Source organism: Colossoma macropomum, unplaced genomic scaffold, assembly GCF_904425465.1.
Source record: "Colossoma macropomum unplaced genomic scaffold, Colossoma_macropomum, whole genome shotgun sequence".
Lineage (NCBI taxonomy): Eukaryota > Metazoa > Chordata > Actinopteri > Characiformes > Serrasalmidae > Colossoma > Colossoma macropomum.
The window spans coordinates 40,595,759-40,616,550 of record NW_023494791.1 but is presented as its reverse complement, the minus strand read 5'-3'; the positions used below and the strand labels follow the sequence as shown (position 1 = coordinate 40,616,550).

At 38.4% G+C, this 20,792-nt stretch overlaps 1 protein-coding gene across 1 annotated transcript in view; it reads right to left on the bottom strand.

The window, feature by feature from the left end:
- Positions 1 to 20,792, bottom strand: part of LOC118811099 (MAM domain-containing glycosylphosphatidylinositol anchor protein 1) — a 323,781-nt gene that overhangs the window by 67,991 nt on the left and 234,998 nt on the right. The window contains exon 11 of the mRNA XM_036575308.1: positions 19,175 to 19,323. Within this exon, the coding sequence (XP_036431201.1) occupies positions 19,175 to 19,323 (149 nt within the window). The remainder of the gene's footprint in view (positions 1 to 19,174; positions 19,324 to 20,792) is intronic.

Sequence of the window (20,792 nt, the reverse complement as noted above, 5' to 3'; positions counted from 1 at the left end):
ATTAAACAGTTTAGTTTGATAATCAGCTAAACAATTAGCTAAACATCTAATTAGCAAACATTCCTCAGCATTTAAGAATTTTGCTTCATTAAAATCATTAAATGTGGATCTCATTACATTATTACACAATTCTATATGATTAAACCAGTGTAATCTGCTGTAAGAAAGGAATTAGACAAAATGATGGATGATTGTAGCTGTCTATTGTTTGTGTTCAGATTTTAGCATCAGACAGCCTAAAGTAACCACATAATTCCAACTAAGTTTGAAGTAATATTGAAGGAAACTAGTACCCTCAGCCAAACCACCCCACACTCCACCTGGAAAAAACAGCTTCCCCACTTTCTCTTAAAATCAGGCGCCCATGTTTGGGGAGACTGCGTCACTGGAGCAGTGCTGCCTATCTAGCTCTTTTATATGTAAATCTATAGTTATAGCACCACGTACTGTCCATTTAAATGTTCAGTCGCAAAGACAGACTGAGCAGAGAAGCCAGGCAAATCTTCCCAGATAGTAACAGGACAGCAGGCCACTGGTTTGTTTAGCATTTTCCAGGCGGCCCACTGGTGGTTGAGCAGAGTATTAGACAAAATGCCACTTTCATTTGCTCACTTTCAACTCACGGTCCGATTTACTTACTTTTCCTTCATTGTTTTCTTTCTATAAAATGTAAATTAGTTTAGTAAATCATTTAACAGCAGTATCATAAATCTAGTGCAGTGTCAGCAATGACATTTTTAGGCCTAGTCATCATTTTCTTTTTTTCTCTCAGTAGTTTGTAATATTTCTCTTAGTTTATTTTCCAAAATAAAAGGCTATGTCCATCGAAAATCTTTGAGGAGGTTAAAAAGTAGGTACACCTTTAACGCAGGATAAGAATCTGGGTGGTCCGAGGGTGGACCACACAGTGGCGTACAGTCAGCAGGTGGCCGACCTTATCAAGCCAGCAGACCGATGTATGCTTGCTATCTAGAGTCTTTGACTGAGAATTTATATCAATCTTCTCCACAAAGTATTTACTGCTTCTTCCATGACCAGTGAACACTCAGAGTAGAGAGTATTCCTCTGTGCGCTGGTCTGAAGAATAAAAGAATGAACGTACATGCTTTTACTGAATGCGTTTTATGAATTTATTAACCCACATTCTCTGCTATTCAAACAGCTTCATCTCTCTATTACTTTTTCTTCTACACATGAATATTCCTCATGTTTCTCCTCCAGTTGTACAACTCTCATAAAACATTTACCCCGTTTTAACCCCATTCTCGCCATCAAACTGTGATTTTGTCACTGTTTGATACCAAAACAAATAGAAAATGTAGTAATAAAAAGGTAAATTGAATGTAAATGTAATTCATTACATAACTATGTATGTAAATTAATTATGTAAGCACATTTACATATATGATGTAAATCAAAAACAACAATATATCATGTTTATGTCAGAAATCATCGTGAAAGCACTGCAGACAGCGAATGAGCCAGCAGCATGATACTCCAATGCCCGGGCAGTATGGCACAGGAGGAACACTGGGGCCAGTCCTCCCTTGGAGGCTGCAGACAGTAATTACAGGGCAGCATGTAATCCCTGTGGCAGTCACAGGTTGCCGTGGCATTGCTCCGGGCTCATTAGAGGGTTCAGGCGGGCACTGAGGAGCCCACGTCCTGGGTTCCGCTCCATTGCCAACCGAGAGCTAGCGGACTTCTCTCCTAACACCACACTGCATGATATAAACTAAGTAAATATCATGTATACTACAGCTATAAACTACTTAAATATAATTTATACTACAGTTATGTTATTAGAAGATTCTTACACTTAAATATCTCCAAATCAGTTTAATCAATCAATTTACAAAACAAAAGTCTTTCTCAGCTTCATCTGTTAATGTCACAGTTTTTGGAAGTCGAGAATTATGTTTTTGTTTTGCTAGTATGTTTTGTAAGGAATTACACTTCCATTCCACTTACATTCTGTACCGACAGGTTGAGTCATGGCAAGAAATTACCAAAATGGGGCAAAAATGCAAAGAAAATATTTTCTCCCCAAAACAAGTCTGTACGCACCAGTGGCAAGCCATGACTATTAGAGCAAGGCCTTCATTTTGGGCCATTAACGTCAAAACTCAGTCAAAACAACACCAACTACAAAAAAACAACTCGATAATGCTAGGATAATTCAAATTTCTGCTGGGTTTTCTAATAGGGTACTAGTGCTAAGCTAATGCTGGTGGCCTTTCTAGACGAAACAAGAACATGTGAAGCTCGTAAAAGGGATACCACATGTTTTATGTGAAGCTTGTAACAGATATTAACACATTGTCAGTGTCAGACAAAAGCCTCATATCTCCAACATGGTAACTTTTCAGGAGAACGAAAAAACATTCTTAACTTATAATGGAAGTTAATATAAAAAGTTTTTTTTTTTCTAAGTAATGCAGAATCACTACTACAATCTATTCATTGTAAAACTTCCACACAATGTAAAAGGCATCTGGTGTTTACATATTATGTATAAAATGAATAAAACAACAAAAACGGAGATAAAAGAATGTTGCTGCCGCTTAAAGCAGCATTATGCGAGAATTGTTCTTTTGTACTCTTGGGTTCCCCCTACAGTTACGGAGTTTTTAAACCACTGTCATAAAACACAAATTGCACTTTGAGGACAGCTGTATAAGTGCATTTGTTGACGGGCTTAAGGATACAGAATCCGACTGCCCTTTGCATGCACACGCATCATGCAGGCGTAAGGATGCTACAGATTACCCTCACAATTTCTGATGTTTCTCTGTGTAAATAACTAAAATCGCTAGTGTAATCTGCAGCGTCCGTCCACATGCCTGCATGACGCACGTGCACCCAATTGGGAGTTGAATTGTGCCGGGGAGATGGAATTCGGCACAACATCAGCCTGAAACGGGACTGGGGTTAGATGACTTTTGGCATCTGGAAAAACTACAAAACTGTGAGACAGGGATGACAGATAAGGTTATAGCATATGTCGCAGTCTTTCATAAATAACATTAGCCACATTTACATGAAGCCTAACAATCCGTTAATAATCTGACTACTAGCTCAGTCAGCATAGAACACATCCATGTAAACCCCTCTACTGGAATAGACAAGTCCAATGGAGGCCATTCTGAATACAACTTCTTTCCAACTGAACGAGGATAATGCCATAAATAATACGTTAAATAGAAGAATAATAGCCATGTAAATGTCTGTATCCGTCTGTCCCTGCTAACTAGTTTTAACTATTCCCAATTGGAAGGTTTAAGTATGTTCTGCACAAGTGCATCTGTGTCATAAGTTTCGAACGTTCATCATGACTGGAGCAAAAACTGGAAAGTTTATGCCTCAAACTTTAAAAGACTTATAATTAGCAGGACGGGTGGCTGTAAAACTCACAGTAACAAGCTGTTCAGACAAGTATAAGAGCAAATGAACAACAGTGGCTTTACCATAGAACACATTAAAAACGCCAACTGAAAACTCCGGCAACATACTGCCGCTCGTCTCGCTCTGACTGGACTCACGTAACGCTTGTTGTTATGGTAACGTGTACACTAATTTTGAAAAACAGGAATTTTCCATCAGATTGTTGAGTAGAGTGTGCAGATAAACAGCCCAGTCTTAATCTATCAGCAGAATGAATTGGCAAAAATCTCTGCATGTAAACATAGCCATCGGCGGGGTTGTACAGTCTGCTATCAGATTTTTGTTATTTTGATGTTAGGTGTATGTCTTTCCTTTTATCTCTCACCAGCGAGTAAACTCCAGTCAGAGATTTACTCTTATTTGGTCTCTTTCTCAGTCTGTCTTTTTCTCTTCATTCAACAACATCTTCTTCGGTTTCTCCACAGCCTCTGCCAAGATGTCCATGCTGGGAATACTGAGCTAGCTTCTTATAGCTAGCTGAGTTGTTTGTGTGTGAAGTGGTGCCGTAAAGCATTGCGCAGTTCTCACAAGAGGCTTCACATGCTCCTCCAAAGTTACATAGCACTACAGTAGGAGTTCCAGGGCTGGAGTGGCAATGACAAAGACGCCATTCTCCCTATTATAAGTCAGTGTACCATCAAAATGATTTTGAAGCTGTTAATTTAAGGTAAAATTGTTACATGATGTTTCTTTAAGTTTGACTGAAAACTGATTAGACCATCGCTTGTACTCATAGTCAGTGATTGGCTGATTTTACTGTCATGTCCTGATTATGTTTGTAGTTAATCTAATGCGCAAGGCCATCTGGCCAGCTCCTAAAGGCCTAACCAACTGAGAGAGCTTGTTTTGGTGTGTCTACCTAGATACCATAAGAAAAAAAAATCTGATCGGACATTTCAAGATTTTAACTCTTTTTGCGCTTTCAATACAAGTATGATGGTTCTGTGAACAATAAATTACAGGCATGTATTATTTAGTTTCTAGAAATCGTTAGGCCTTTTCTGAAGGCCTGTAAGGCTCCAGGGGTTCCTCACTGGTATACACAATAATGACTTTTCATCAAATTCAAATCATAACCAAACATCTCCTGTTCTACTTGCAAACAAAAAGGTGGTATTGGTTGAGAGGATGGAATCCACACTATCAATGAGCTATGAGTACGAAATAATCTTGAATTTCATTATGGCTTTGTTATCACCAGTTAGAACAGTGACTTCAAAGAGTTAAAAAACCTAGAAGTAGTTTAAATAAAATCTAAGAGGAAGAGAAGTTCTGAGATTTTATAACAGCAAAACACATTTGAAAACACTATTTCAATTTATTTACTTTTATTAGATCATGTAAATGCCCTCTAAAAACACCCACACCCTCTAAAAACACCCACATTAGGAAATGAGCGAGGTTGGTGAGGGTTCTCACAGCACATAACAGAATATTTGATGTTTATTCAAGGCTTAATTGCATATTGAAGGTTTCTGCAGTATCAGTATCTCAACGGCCAATATCGTAATGAAGACTGAGATATTGCCCTACTCCTTTTCTCTCCACCCTCTCCTTCCCTTGTCCCTTCTCTCTACTGCCAAAGGCAGAGTGAGGATGAAAGAGAGAGAGACAGAGAGACAACGGATGAGCGAGAGTGTTTGTGTTGTTAACCTTGCTGGTTGAGGTCAAACACATTTGTTATGCACCTAATTAGGTCTAGCAGTAAAAGCCCCTGCTCCAAGGCCCACCACATTAGCAAACGCCGCGCCACCCCCACAGCAATGCGGAGTGGTCCGCGCGTAGTCAAAGACCACCCACTAAAGCCACCGCAGCCTACACACACGTCACAGTTCACACTTGCAGACACAGGGACGCTCACACGTGCTCAAACACGCAATATGTTCCACGCCTGCCCACTTTCACTAATTATGTTTTTGTCCTTCTGCTTTCACACATAAACCTCCATCTTTTTCATTAAGGCTACTCCCTCACTTTCTCTTTCTCTTTTTATCCTTCACTCCTACGTACCTGGATGCCACACCTGTCCACGCTGCCTCCCACACTCGTACCTCTTCTCTTATCACCACTCTTCTCTCTTAAATACTACAAATTCGTCCATGCTTGGATTTTGAGCAAATTCTCAGACTCTCTCTCCATGAGCTCATTCTCTCTGTGTTCTCATTCTATCTTTCTCCTCTCTCTTTTACTTTGTTTTCATTATATCTATCCTTTTTTCACTTTCTCTCTACATAGTTTCAATCTTTCTATCTCACTCTGTCTTTCTGTTCTTAATCTGTCTATTCTCTCTCTCACTTATTCTCACTCACTGTGTCTCTCATTCTACCTCTCTATACCTCACCCATCACATTTTCATCCTTTATTGAAAATTATTTATTATTATTTATTATCGCCCACTCCTAATTCTGTGGTGATATGAAGCTGAAGTCGCCAGCTCCTCATTCAAATTTTAAGCTTTTAGCTAGCTAGCTACCAAGACATCAGTTTACTACTAGTGATTTTTTATGCTTATTATGAAGAAAAGGACCATATAACATTGAAACAACATTAAATTAAGATAATTCAATGGTTATTATAAATTTTTAACAGATAAAATTCTCACATTTGTGGGTTTCTTTGGTAGATTGTGCAGCCATCTTGCCTGTTTTGCTTTTTTTCGCATGTCACTCCATTTGGAGTGAGCCTCTGAAAAACCTCCATTTGGAAGGTCATGAAGCTCCAACACTTCGTCCTACCCCTCCATCTCAACAAAAATTGGGACACCCTACCCCTAGATGTGAATGCCCCAAACGGAGGGGTAAGGGCTAAGTGGTTAAGACAAGGAATGAAATGAGACTGGTCCTTAGTCTCTCCGTTTCTCTCTTCATAATTAAATTATTTCCTTTTTCTCTCTGTATTATATTCTCTCAAGTCTTCTCCCCCTCCTCTCATTCTATCTCTCTCTCTCTCTCTCTCTGTATTTTTTATTGTCTCTCACCTTTCTCTCTTTCGCTATGTCCTCTCATTCTATCTCTTCTCCTCTCCTCTCTCTCTGTATTTTCTCATTCTATCTTTCTCTTCCTCCTCCTCTATATACGTTCTCATTTGGTCTCTCTTCCTCCTCTCTCTCTCTCTCTCTCTCCCCTCTCTGTATGTTCTCATTCTACATCCCTGCTCTCTCTCTCTTTCTCTGTATGTTCTCATTCTATTTCCCTGCTCTCTCTTTCTCTGTATGTTCTCACTCTCTCTCCCTTCCTCTCTCTCTCTCTTTGTGTTCTCATTCTCTTTCTCCCCTCTTTCTGTTGTACTCTTTTTACAAATTTTCATTATTTCTTTCTCTCACTCACTTTGTTCTCAGTCCCTCTCCTCCCTCTTTCTTTTCAAATCTGTCTCTCTCTCTCCATAATTTCATTCTCTCTCATTCACTCTCTGTTCTTTTTCTATTTTTCTCCCTATATATTTTCATTTTTTCTCTGTTTCTGAGTTCTCTGTCTGCTCCCCCCTCCTGCATCTTTTCATTTTCTCTAACTGTTTATGTTCTAATTTTATCTCTCTCTGCATATTTTCATTCTCATTCTATTTCTCTCCCCTCTCCTTCTTCTTCTCTCTCTCTCTATGTTCACATTCTTTCTCTCTCTCTCTCTCTCTCTCTCTGCAACCCAGTAATCTCTATCACCTTCTCAGCCCCTCCTATTCTCTCCCTCTCTCTGTCTGTTTCTGTCTGTCCCTCTGTCAGTCTATAGTCTAAGGGAGAGCAGGTGGGCGACTGTGCAGGCGAGCGAGTGACTGAAACTGTCAGAGATATTGGGGTCTGTAACAGGTAGAGAGTGTGAATAACTAAACGCTGCCTCAGTTCCCTCAGTGTGCGCTCCTTTCTCCTCTGTGTGACTCTACTCTCCTCACTATATTAACCCTGTCTTGTCCAGATGACTTCGGTCAGTCAGAGAAAGTTGTCATTTGTCAGTGAGTGAATCTGCTGCCTGTTATTATTATTTTTTTTAAAAGGACAAATTAATTTTCTCTTTCTAAAACGACTGTGTGTGAATGTCCACTAAGGGTGTGTTATTGATTTGTTCAATCAGACGACCAATAAAAGTTGAAGAACACTCCCGTTGATGTGTTTGCTTGCTTTAAATGGTGAACTGTGACACAAGCAAAATGCAAATAATGTAAAAAGAAATCGGCTTTTATAAGTTGTTTGTATTTTAAAACAAATACGAGGGCAACATTGAGAAAGCAAGTTATTAAAGGAGAAAATAAGATGGAAATATCTGTTTTTTTGACATTAACATGTTTAGACAGCCTAGGTCAGGGGTCGGCAACATGCAGCTCTTTTACTGCCTTGTTGTGGCTCCACAGCAGAACTACATTTTTAGGTAAAAATAAAATAATCTTCCTTTGCAGTAAAATAAAGCTCTGCTGATCATTCTAACAGTTTTAAAAAGAAATGGTCTTCAGCGCTGAAGTTGATGCCTAACTGCTAATTCAACCTTTAACCCTGAAGATCGGTTTGCAGACTGCAGGTCACCATAGCAACAATGGTCTTGCCTAGCTAGTAGCTAATGAAAAGGTAAAGAGAAAGATTTAAGACGAACATTGATAATTTGAGACAAACTGACTTATTTGCATTTATAAGCACTCAGCTGGTTTCCATACATTTAATCTGCAGCAAGAAACTGTAAACACAAGTCACAAAGCTGAAGTCAGCTTCTTGTGTGAATTTTCCAGTTCCACCTTGAATCGTGCAGCAGTTACATTCTGGCACCTCAGGCACCATTTAAGGTGGAACGGGAAAATCTGAACAAGAAGCTGGTGAATGAGAAGCGACTTCAGCCTTGTTAAAAGTCGAATTTTGAGAGACATTTTACAAGAAACTATTCTACTTTTGAGGAAAAGTTTCCTGCCGGAGATGCAAGAAAAGCAGCTATAGCTGAGCTAAAGTTTAAAGCAGAGCAAAGTAAGTCTGGGTTTTCGTTTATATTTTTAGCCTGTAACTGTTCCAGGGCATTAGCACATACTGAGCCATATTTACAGCCAAGATGATGAAACGTTACTTCAATAAAATGGACATAAAGGTGGCCTTCAAGGTGCTTTGATTTTTGTTGAAAGGACAAAATGGCTCTTCTTAACATTTGGGTTTCCGACCCCTGACCTAGTCCAAGGCTTAGGCCACAGCAATTCAGGACAAAGGCGGACTACAATAGAGAGTATGAGTTTAAATTTAATTAAAGGTATGGTATTGAGAGAGAGAGAGAGAGATAGAGAGAGAGAGGCAGAGAGAGAGAGAGAGAGAGAGAGAGAGAAAGAGAGCGTCCCTCTCTTTTACACACTGCATCTATATACATAAAACATGCCACCGTCCTCCTGTGTATTAGGAATTAGTGATGTGCTGTTTATCTCCATGAACCTGCATGAATATTTATGATTGTGTGTTTGATGAAGTGTAAGAAAACATGACTTTGCATTTGTGTGTATGCAGAAGCTCAGATCATTTGCATATTTATGCGAGAATGTTAAATTAATATGAGTTTATGTGAATAGGATTTTTCCACATGCATATGTGGATATATAAGCGTGCACACACACACACACACACACACACACGCACACACAAACACACACACACACGCACACACATGCACACACACAAACTCAGTGTAAGAGTTTGTTCTCTATAAATATCACTGGTTTCCTATGAGGCGTGAGAACAGAGGTTGGGTGTGAACTGCGATTTTCTCTCAGTGGGATTCACCCTGCGGGTACGGACCAATTGGAACGTGCAAACCTCCATCTCTCTCACACAGTACTATGCAAAATCAGACACACCCTTCATTTCCACTCAAAACACCCTTTGTCGTTTGGTACGTTCCATCAATTTTTCTACATTTCTGCGTAATAAAATGATTAAGATATAAACAAAGCAATTCAGAGTGGTTTGGTGTGAAATGCTTCGTTCTTGAGAAACTTTCAGAATCAGAATTGTTCACAGTGGTGGTGATAGGAACCAGACATTCGAAAAATTTAGTGTCTCCAAAAGCTCCCTAACAAACAGTATTACACAAAATAATTATGAATACACTGATTGAAGCCTGAGAAACTCTTTTTTAATACGTTTGCCCTGATTTCCTTACATAATTTAAAACATTCAATCATGATGGAGAGCTAAATGCAGGGTATTGGGAGGCAAAATAGTCGCCAAAGAACTTATTTTTTCAGATTTACACTACTTTACCATCATCAGCATTATATATAAAAACTCTCAAGACACATGTAGAATAACTAGTGGGTTTGGATAGTTAATAAAATGACTATATTTGTGTTGTAGTCATCATGACCCCTGGTTGCTATCATCACCTTATAAAGAAGTGAGTCAGTAGCTGTCTCTAAAGTAAACCACTTCACCTCAAACTACTCTGAATTCCTTCATTTACATCTCAACAATTGAATCCTCTTTCATTTCAACTTTTTCAATCCCTTGTAATTTGCTCAGCTACATTGTAAATGGTCACCCTCAGTGTACTTCTGAGTCGAAATAAAGGTTGACTGATTAGTCAATCGATTGATTTATTGTTCTGACACCAGCAGCTTGTCTGATTTGCAAATGTTCTAGGCTTCATTTTCTCAGTGAGGGCTTCTTGACAGCTACACATCCTTTCAGACCCATAGCGCTGAGTCGTCTCCTCACAGTGGAAGGATGGACAGAAACACCTGTGGATGTTTTCAGATCTGAAGCAGCTTGATTTTCTCCTCTCTCTCAAAGATGAAAGCTTTAAGTACTGTTTATCTGATGGGGACAGTTTTTATGGTCTACCAGGTCCTGTTATTAGGAGTCTCATTTTCTCTGTATCTTTTAATAATTTTTGAACAGTTTTTGAATCTTTTATTTATTCACTTCTATTCCTTTGACCTTACCCTCATACAAGTGGATTATCTTATATATAATCTCCTTAAAATATCTCCTGCAAATGTAAAAAAAAAATGACTTCTGACTGAAAAGGAAATAAATGAAAGGTTGTCTCTGACTTCTGCTTAGTACTGTAAGCACACAACACAATTATCCAAGACACCCCTACAGCTAGCACCATTCATCTACAGAACAGAGCAAAAGAGTGCAAGACAGTGGCATTACATATGAAATTCTCCAGTGACTGGTAACATATGGCGACAGTCTATTTTAGAGAGCAAATAAAGCTTGCTACAGATATTTCAGAGATTGTAAATATGCTTAGAACATATGTGAGCATATCAGCAACGCTGTCAGCTCTTCCTGAACGAGACTGCGTAGCATGTACTGTATTTATATTAGCTAACAGGTCAACAATGAAAATGTTTTCACAGGTTGACGTCTTTCACATTTATAGCAGAGCTACTGTAAATTGCAGAGTTTCTTTTGATGTCTGTAATTATGTGATACTCATATTTTTCAAACAGTTAAAGAATCTATAAGTATAATATTCTCTCTCTCTCTCTTTCTGTCTGTCTAAAAGAACGGTCTCATTAATGAAACCCCTCACAGTTTGCAGTGTGGTTATGTTTTAAAAGGCTAAGCGTTAGAGGGTTTAGTAAGAGGAAAACTGCTGAGTAAGATTCTTCAATACCCCCAGGCTCAGAGAGAGAGAGAGAGAGAGAGAGACAGAGACAGAGACAGAGAAGCGAAGTGATAAAGAAAGATGAAGTCTTAATATTTTAAAGGGCCGATATCATGAAAAACTGAATCTTCCTAAACTTTTTGACTTATGTAATGTGTCAATATTGTTAAAGTGGAAACTGAGCTGCAAAAACACCCTGTTTTGAAACTATTGCTTCTGTGATGTCACAAAAATGAATACATTTGCATAAATCCACCTATTCAGCTTATAGCAGATTAAACCCCACCCAGTCACACTGAACAAGGCGCAATACAGGTCAGCCAATCAGAACAGAGGTCATTTACATCTGTCAGTCTTAAAGGCACAGTAACAAAAACAGCCTGTTTTAATTCTGTAGGATTGAGAGATGTTGGAAAATGGTCAAGTAAACATGCATGGAATTATGACCATTTTGGTACAAAAACAACGGTCAAACAAATGTTAGAAGTGGACCTCAGGGGAAAAAATAAAGCGCAAGAAAAATGTAGAAAAGAGGACATTCTAATGATTTGCTATTTTTTAAATGAATCATATACTTTAAATGTATCATTTGAGTTACATCATAGTACTTTCCAAGTGACACGTCATTAAAAATAAGGAAAAAAGAATGAGAGAACATTTACAGGGTGCTTATCCAGGCAGGGGATTGTACCCCAGTCTACAGCGTAGAAGGCAGCGTTGTTACCCACTACACTATACCAGCTGAACATAACCCTACTTTTCTTCTTTCCATGATTTTAAAGGAATCTGATTGATGCAATGTCTTGTGAAGGTATGGTGGCCAACAAGACTGCATGCACAGCACCATTAAAACACGCTGCAAACTCACAAATGCAAATTCAGAAAGCACTTTTATCAACATGCTTACACCTGAACTACACTTCAAGAATGAATTGCAAATACAGAAAACACATACAACTTCAGAAACACTGCAAAAACATCATCACATCACAATAGAAGTGAGCAACAACGTAACGGAAATGTTTCTGAAAGACTCTCAAAGGGGATGAAATATCTGTGTTGGCAGGTCACTGGCAGAAATTGATAAGACCTCAGAGACTCACATGCCAGCAAGTTCATGGCTTCCTTGGCTAGTTAGCTGTCTGACACGTCATAGCTATACTATGGTAGTTTTTTATCCTAATCTAACTTTTTCATGTATTTCTTTAATTTCATTTCTAATTTGATTTTTAATTTAATGATTTTCTCCTTTAAATCTATTTAGTCATGTTTTCATTTTCTATTCTCATTCACATTGAATGACAGCAGTGTATGAAAGGTGTTATATATAAATAAACTTGCCTTGCCTTGCCTTATCAGTCATATCTGGCATTGTTATTTGAACATTACAGTACAGCTAATTCCCATCACTATATCGTGATGTTAGTTATCTCCTCAAATAAAAGTTTAAAGCTCACTTTTACCAGTGAAACATTTTTGCTGCATAGAATTTAAAAGCTTGAATGGCTCCGTCCCCTTTGAAAGTCCTCTGGAAACGTTTCCGCTGTGCTGTGACTGGTTGTGCAGCGTTTCTGAAGCTGCATGTGCTTTCTGTGTTTGCAGCATGTTTATCTATGTGTAATATATCTTTTGCCTTTACTTTACATAGTTCTTTGCAAATGTAATATCAGCTGGACACAAACAGCACCTCATTTGTGGAATCACACGTGCGCTCCATCAGTAAACACATGTAATTGCATGTAAATTGCTAAGCGTGTGATCATCTCAGCCTCTATTCTGAGCTGTGTTTGCTCTGCTTTAACCCGTCTGATTGATCTCCTTAAGGCTTGTTAATGAGCTGGTGAGTCAGGTGTAAGAGAAGAATGTTTGCACTTTAGAAGTGATATAGGATTTGACACTGAGGGACTTTACTTGTTCTCCAGAGCACTGCTTTTCTGAATAAGCTGAAATGATAATCCATAATTTTGTCTTTCAGTGTACAGACTTCTGGCAGTATTTGTGTTGATGTAGTATATTTAATTCATATAGAAATTATGTATATATTTAAATCAGATACATTCAGTACATCGCTTTTTTCTGCAAACAAACTCAGTCGAATACAGAAACACGTGCGAGGTTGTTCTGGACGAGACAGAAAGACAGAAAAAGTTTTGTGCTCTTGACCCCTGAAGAGCAACATATCAAAACACACCACTCTGCGCTGGAAAGAATACTTAGTTATGAACATAATACACCCACACACTCTACCACACACGCACACACACACTCTTGTTTTCATACAGTCTTAGGACATATATATATGGCAAAGTATTATACAAAACATAACACAATACAATGTACACTAATATATATATTCATCCATTTGAATAGCAATGTAATAGTTCAGAGTCCATATTAGAACTTGGACTGTCATGTAAGATTTGTTCATGTATTGTTCCTTAATGCTGCTGCACCTTTCAGTCTGAGTTTTCGTCCTGTGGCATTGCTAATCTTGATAAAAGCCAATAAACACTGTGAAATATTTAGTTAGTGACAGACTTCTAGCTGCACTTTTTCTATTCCCAATTAATCAATTAATCATCAAATCCGTAATTAACCGTTTAATTAATTATGGAAATCATTGTTAGTTGCAGCCCTATAATATTATAATAGTATATAGTAGTGTAGTTTATCCTAGTATCAGTACCTACAATGGTATGCAAAAGTTTGGGCACCCCTGGTCAAATGACATGTTTGACTGAAGTGAAAATTACGGAAGTCCAGAGAGGCCATGAGCTGTCGCTATAATTTTCTGAATTGTTATCTTGAGATAACAAATTAATTATCTTGTGATCTCAAGATAACAACTTTGTTATCTTAAGATCATAAGATAATTAAGTCGTTATCTCACGATAACAATCCAGAAAATGATAACTACCACAAGGCCTGTCCAGACTTCAGAAGAAAATACAGAGAACACACTGATATTTTCTGGCAAATTTCTATTTATTTACTGAGTATAACAAACTGGAAAACAAACCAAAACTATAAAAAACCTTTGCTTTAAAATAACTTATATAAATATATATATATTCATATAAACTTATATATATAAAACTATAAAATAACTTTTGCATGGGCCACATGTTTTGCATGTTTTTTTTCTCAATTTGTTCAATTCTGCAAATAGACGGTAACTGTGCATTAAACAATATATGAATAAATATTAATACTTAACAAAAAAATTATTAATACTTCTGTAAAATTACAACTCAAGTAAAAGTAAAAGTAGCTTCCCAAAAACAATCATGTTCTGGAGTGGAACGTCTTAGTAAATCCATCATCTATCAACTTTGTTATGCTCTCTTCTTTTCTGTTTGGGACTCTAATGGTCTAAAATAAAATGCTAAAGCTCTAAAGTCCATCAATGTATTACTTAAGTACATGTACTTGAGTAAATAGAACTGGTTATTACCTACCTCACTAGAGGATGCGTCACTTAGTTTGTGAGCACAGACCATGCCTTCCACATGGTGGTAGTATGAGGGAAGACTGATTGAGGGAGGATGGAGAACTCTGAGAACTTTGGCTGGAGTTCTGATCAGCTTCTGCCTGTAGCTAAAAGGGCAGACCCACTCCTCACAGCTGTATTTGGACTGATGTAGGACTGAGGAACAGGGAGGAGATGGGGTGGCGGTGGGGATTGCGAAACCTTCATCATGGGAACGGAAGGTGAGGATGTAAATTTATAGGGCATTCTACTGGAAGAAGGAGGGGTTTCAGGCATGTTCCTCCCCTCAAACTTCAGTTATAACATAACTACACAAAATCAACAAAACATGTAATTTGACTATGGGCACCCAAACTTTTGCGTATGACTGTATATGTAATCAGTGTTCTAAAATTAACCCTAACCCTAACCTCAATAACAAAAAAAAATAGTTTTTCATCTTTCAACAATGAAACATGGAGCTTTTATATGTGTTGCATTGTGTGTGATGTTTTATGCGCGAGTGCCAAAGAAATTACGGAAATGAAATGGACAAAAACGTTTTCTGATATGCTCTGAAAAGCACTTCACAATGTCAGCACTGACCCTGTTCTTTCACCCTGCTGTTCTCTGGTTTCTGGACTTTGCTGTTCTGAAAACAAACACCACACACACTCACACACATACAGACACTCCCACCCACCCATCCGCACACACGCTGTCTTTAAAGCTGACGGCCCATGACTTAACAGCTTTAGGATGTTAATTCTCTGCTCCCTATAGGCTCTTACTTAAGGTAGATTTTTAAAGCGGAGAAGATTAGCTATTCATGCACACAAAGACAAGTGGCTAATCTCCTCTTCTCTCCCTTTAAAACCCTGCCACTCTCCATAATTCATCACTCTCTTCCTCCATTCTGCTCTGGGCCAGCTTCTTATGAATAGATGATTAGAATGTTGGAGTAGAAATTCAACAGAGCCACAAAACACACACATACACACTCTCCTGCCACCAGCAGAGAAGGTGTTTTGCTGTGCCAGCAGCGTGCACCTGGGTACTCGTGTGCCAGGCGTGAGTCGGCATCCTCTAGACATTTAGAGAGCGTTTGCTTTTGCCCTTTTTTTTTGCGGATGCCCCAGTAAACAGCGAAAACATCGGAAAAAAATACAAAACGGAATAAAGCAAGCCGATTTAAGCCTGAGTCCACATCACTGCGTTTCTGCTGACAGAGACAGAGTGAGAGAGAGAAAGAATGTGCGTGCATGTGTGTTTTTGTGTGTGTGAATTTCTACAGTGCCGAAAAAATCTCCACAGTTACAGTGTTAGCACTTTATTAGCATATTTTTTCTGGCAGAGTGGTCTTGGATAGTAACAACGAAGCCACCATGTAACACAATAATAACCAAGAACACAGAAAAAGTTCAGCAGTCCTTAAATTGGAATTCAAAATTTCTGAATAATTCAAACAGTAAAATGCAAACAAAGTCATTCAAAGTGGTTTGAGTTTTGTGAGAGTGGTCAGAGTCAGAACTGTACGGAGCCCCGGTGGTGACATCCTGCATAAATAAAAATAAAGCATGGCCTGACTTAGTAAGGCATGGAAACAAGATAAGTTGTGGCCACGGCTTAGTAAAGTGTGGGAACGAGATCCTAATGCGTTGTCATGACTTAGTAAGACGGGGGAAGTAGATCCTAATGCATGGTCACAACTTAGTAAGCCACAATATTGTTCCTATGACTTAATAAGGCATGGGAACAAGATAATTAAGCCATGGCCACGACTTAGTAAAGTGTGGGAACGAGATTCTAATGCGTGACCATGACTTGGTAAGGCAGGGGAATGAGATTCTAATGAGTGGCCATGACTTAGTAAGGTGGGGGAACTAGATTCTAATGTGTGGCCACAACTTAGGAAGGCACAATCTTGTTCCCACGACTTAGTACAGCATGAGAACAAAATAATTAAGTCGTGGCCTTGACTTATTAAGGTGTGGGAACAAGATCCTAATGCATGGCTACAACTTAGAAGGGAATGATCTTGTGCCCACGCCTTACTAAGTTGTGGCCACAACTTAATTATCCCATGCCCATGCCTTACTAAGTCATGGCCACACATTAGGATCCCGTTCCTACGTGTTAATAAGGCATGGCCATGCATTATTTTTATTTATATAGGATGTCACCAGCATGACTCCGTAGAACTGTTCACAGTGGTGGTAAAGGAACCAGATGTCTGAGAAACTGTATGCCTCTAAAAGCTCCCTCACAGAAAGTTATTACATGAGATGGTTAGGAATATGTTTGATGGCTGAGGCATCGTTTTAAAAAAATATTCACGGGGGAGAGTACATGCTGTGGTTGTAATATAAAACAATTTCCTAAAAAAAGCCTTCTCAGATTTTTACTATTTAACATTAGATATTAACATTTTACTATCAACATTAGATATAAAACTCAGAAGACACGTGTAGGTTCACTGGTCATTTTGGATAGTGAATAAAATATTTATATAAGCGCTGTGGACATTGTGACCCCTGGTTCCCATCACCACCACTGTAAAGACATTTGAGCCAACAAGCTCTAAAATGCAGCACTGAATATCAAATCACTCTGATGGACTAAGTTTACATTTTGATGATTTAATTATATAGAAATTGTGTAAAATTAGTGGAATTCCCCTTTGAGGCTACCAGATGCCTGATTTCACAAATTATGAAACCATTGTTTTTGATGAAGGTATCGATGTATGACCATCACTGTTAAACCTCATATCAAACCTTTGTTACATTAATGCACACTAACATAATGTTTTTCCATCTCATAAACACTCCCAGAAATAAACTGTATGAAACTGTCACTGGGGCAGTACCCCTCCTTTCACTGGGGTGGGCCCCTCAAGGGTACATCTCAGTGCCTTTAGTCAGGGAACATAACTGTACCATAATTGACTCCACACACCCCGTCTCGTCTCTAGGCTTTTTATTTTATTGTTCTGTTTTAAACATTTGGTTATGAAAAGATACAAATACATACTTTTAACCTGGGAAAAGCTTATTTAAGGTGCACAATTTTACCTTAAAACCACTGTTGTACCTTTGAGTACAATGTACATTGTTTGTACCTTGATGCACAGAAAATATACCTGCACAGAACCTTTATTTCTAACAGTGTAGCAGTGGTTGTTTTTTATATCTACCAGCTTATTAGTACAATAGGAAAAGTGACTGAAAATGAGTTGTTCAGGGTTAGAATGATTGGCAGGAGGCCAGAATATAGATCTTTTAGAAGCACCTAGAATTCACTTTATCTTTACCTACATGCTACTCTTAACCACTAATCCACTGCTCTCTATTTTAGGACTATAATCTGCAATGGTGGATTACTGATCTAATCTTCCATAGAGGATTATTGATTAATTTCAGAATAACATTAAATTTCCTAAAGTATGCTCACATTTCTGGTTTTATATAAGATATAATGTCCACAGGATCAAGAATAAAGTCATGTTTAGACAGTACTGCATGGGGAAAAAACTGCCTTCAAAAATGTGTGACTAACACTGAACGAAAGCCGGTGAGACTGGTTTGCATGAGTGCACTGCATTATAATAGTAATAATGGTCCCTGCTGCCCTGATTCAGTATTATTGTTAGGGCTTCATGATAAATCAGAGGCTGATATATTATTCACCAGTCAAATGAGAAAGTGGAATTACTTTTACTGGTCCAACAGCAGTGCATAAAAGTTCTTGGGCAAGACTCCTAACACTACTTTTGCCTACTATTGCCACTCTGGATGTGCTTGTCAGCTAAATAATGTAATATAATTACATTACGCTGCTAAACAAATTACGCTCAAAACAAACCTTGTAACACCTGTGGATTTTTTTCAGATCTGAAGCAGCTTGATTTTCTCCTCTCTCTCAAAGATGAAAGATCTAATTACTGTTGGGGACAGTTTTTGTGGTCTACCATCACTTGCATGGTTGTTGGGAGTCCTGTTTTCTCCGTAGCTTTTAATAATTTTGAACTACAGTTCGTTGTTTTTTGTTTTTGTTTTTTGTTTTTGTTTATTTCCTTTGACTTTCCCCTTCTTTATGCAACTGGATTATCATATGTCTACTCTTCTCACAAGTGAGGAGGAGTGTGGGATAAAGAAGGAAAAGGAAAATACGTGATAGAAGATTCCAGAAATAGAGAGAAGTGAGAAAATAAAAGAGTGAAATGGGATTTATGAGAAAAGACAGGTGGATGGAAATTAGCAGCCACACTCAGACTGATTTAGCTGTGTGTGTGTGTGTGTGTGTGTGTGTGTGTGTGTGTGTGTGTGTGTGTGGTGTCTGTCCTTTGAGGGGTGTGTTCTGAGTGTTGTTAATGCGGTACAAGCTCTAATCGATCAGCCGTCTGCTCTCACACAGCCCCTCTATTCCCCCGACTGCTATTATAAACACAAACATTTATTCAGGCTACTTACTCACTCACACCGACACTCAATACTCAGAAAGAAAGAAAGAACCAAATAAAGAAAGAAAGAAAAAGAAAAGAGTATAAGCAGACTTTCATTTCCAATATGTCACTTGACCAGCCAATAGGTCTGCTGCAGGAAAGAATTAATGTGTATGTGTGTTTGAGACTCACTTTCAAGTGACCATAGCATCGGCTGTATTCATGTGAATGTGAGCGTCTGTATGGTACCTGTTGGACATTGATCCAGTAGCCTATGATTCTGTCCACAGCGGTGGGCTCTTTCTGTGTCCACTGCAGGTTGTAGGAGTAGTTATTGCCCTTGAGAATGCGAATGGGGTTCGGCGTGTCAAAGTAGAATTCTGCACTGTAGGGTCGAGCTGAAAGGAAAAAAAGATGTCAAGTTAGAATGACCTTTATCTGGAAATTCAATCCGAGAACTGAAGAGATGCACTAAACTGTCCAAAAGTTTGTAGACAAATGCTCATCCAGGTTCAATGTTTCTTTTGAAATCAAGGATATTAACAGGCACTTTCCCTGTACTTTGCAGCAGTGACAGCCTCTACTCTTTTGAAAAGGCCTTACACTAGATGTTGGAATATTATTGTGAGGATTTGATTGCATTCAACCACAAGAGCATGAGGTCAGGTTTCAATGCTGGATGAATAGTTCTGAATCTCAGCCAGTCCAACTCATCCCAAAGGTTTTGGATGGAGCTCCATCACTCCAGAGAACGCAGTTCCACTGCTCGACAGCCCAATGCTGGGCGGCTTTATACCCCTCTAGCTGATGATGGGTCTGGTGACCTTAGGCCTGTGTGCTGCTCCAGAGCATCCCATTCTATTGGCAATGCTTTTCTTTTGAGAATGTATAAGCTGTGTGTGCAACTGAATGCCTGTATCAGTAATGGGTGCATCTTAAAGTAGCTGAATTCACTAATTAGAAGGGCTGTCTCAGTACTTTTGGATATATGCTTTACCTATAGATCTTTACCTATCTAATTGCCCAGAATCTAGTTGAGTTCAAAATCAGATCAGCTGACCTATGCCTGCTCAGCCCACCAATGCATTCTTTTGTAGCAGCTGCTAGGAAGTTGGACACATTTTACGTAAAAATTTCACCTTATGAGAAAATGTCAAAATACTGAATTTTAGAGACAGCCATTCATTTCAAATTATATTTTTTTAATATATATATATATATATATATATATATATATATATAGTTATTATTATTATTATTATATCTCCGTTACGATCTAAAGATTTGTATATTAGTCTCTCAGAGTCACTTTCACTAAGTAGTATGGCTTTACAGATGCAGTTTAAGGCAACATCACGTTGTACTTTCTGCTTTTGCTATAATATCAGAATATAAGTACAATTAACAATTTTTCATATGTGAATTACAGGTAATTTCAGCCATTCTCTCTTAAAAACCTCCGTTAGAGGTGTTCAGTCAAGGCTTTACTTTTCAGTCAAAATAACCGTTAAAAGCAATTTATTCATTTTTCAGCTTGGGGAAAAATGTGCAGAGAACACATATATCAAACAGAAAAATTACATGGAAGCGTCAACTAAATATAACATCAATATTTTTCAGTATTAAGTGCGTCTACTCTTTGTCTTTATTACAGCTTCTATTCTTTTCAGTAGACTTGCTTTCAGGTTTAAAAGAAATCTGCAAGGATATTTTTCCACACCTCCAAAGTTCAGTCTTAGAAGTTGGTTGAATTTCATTTACAGCATTTGGTAGACACTCTTTTCCAGAGTGACTTACGACTTACAAGGGGGTGTTTGGAGTCTTGCCCAAGGACTCTTATTGGCATAGTGCAGGGTGCTTGAACCCC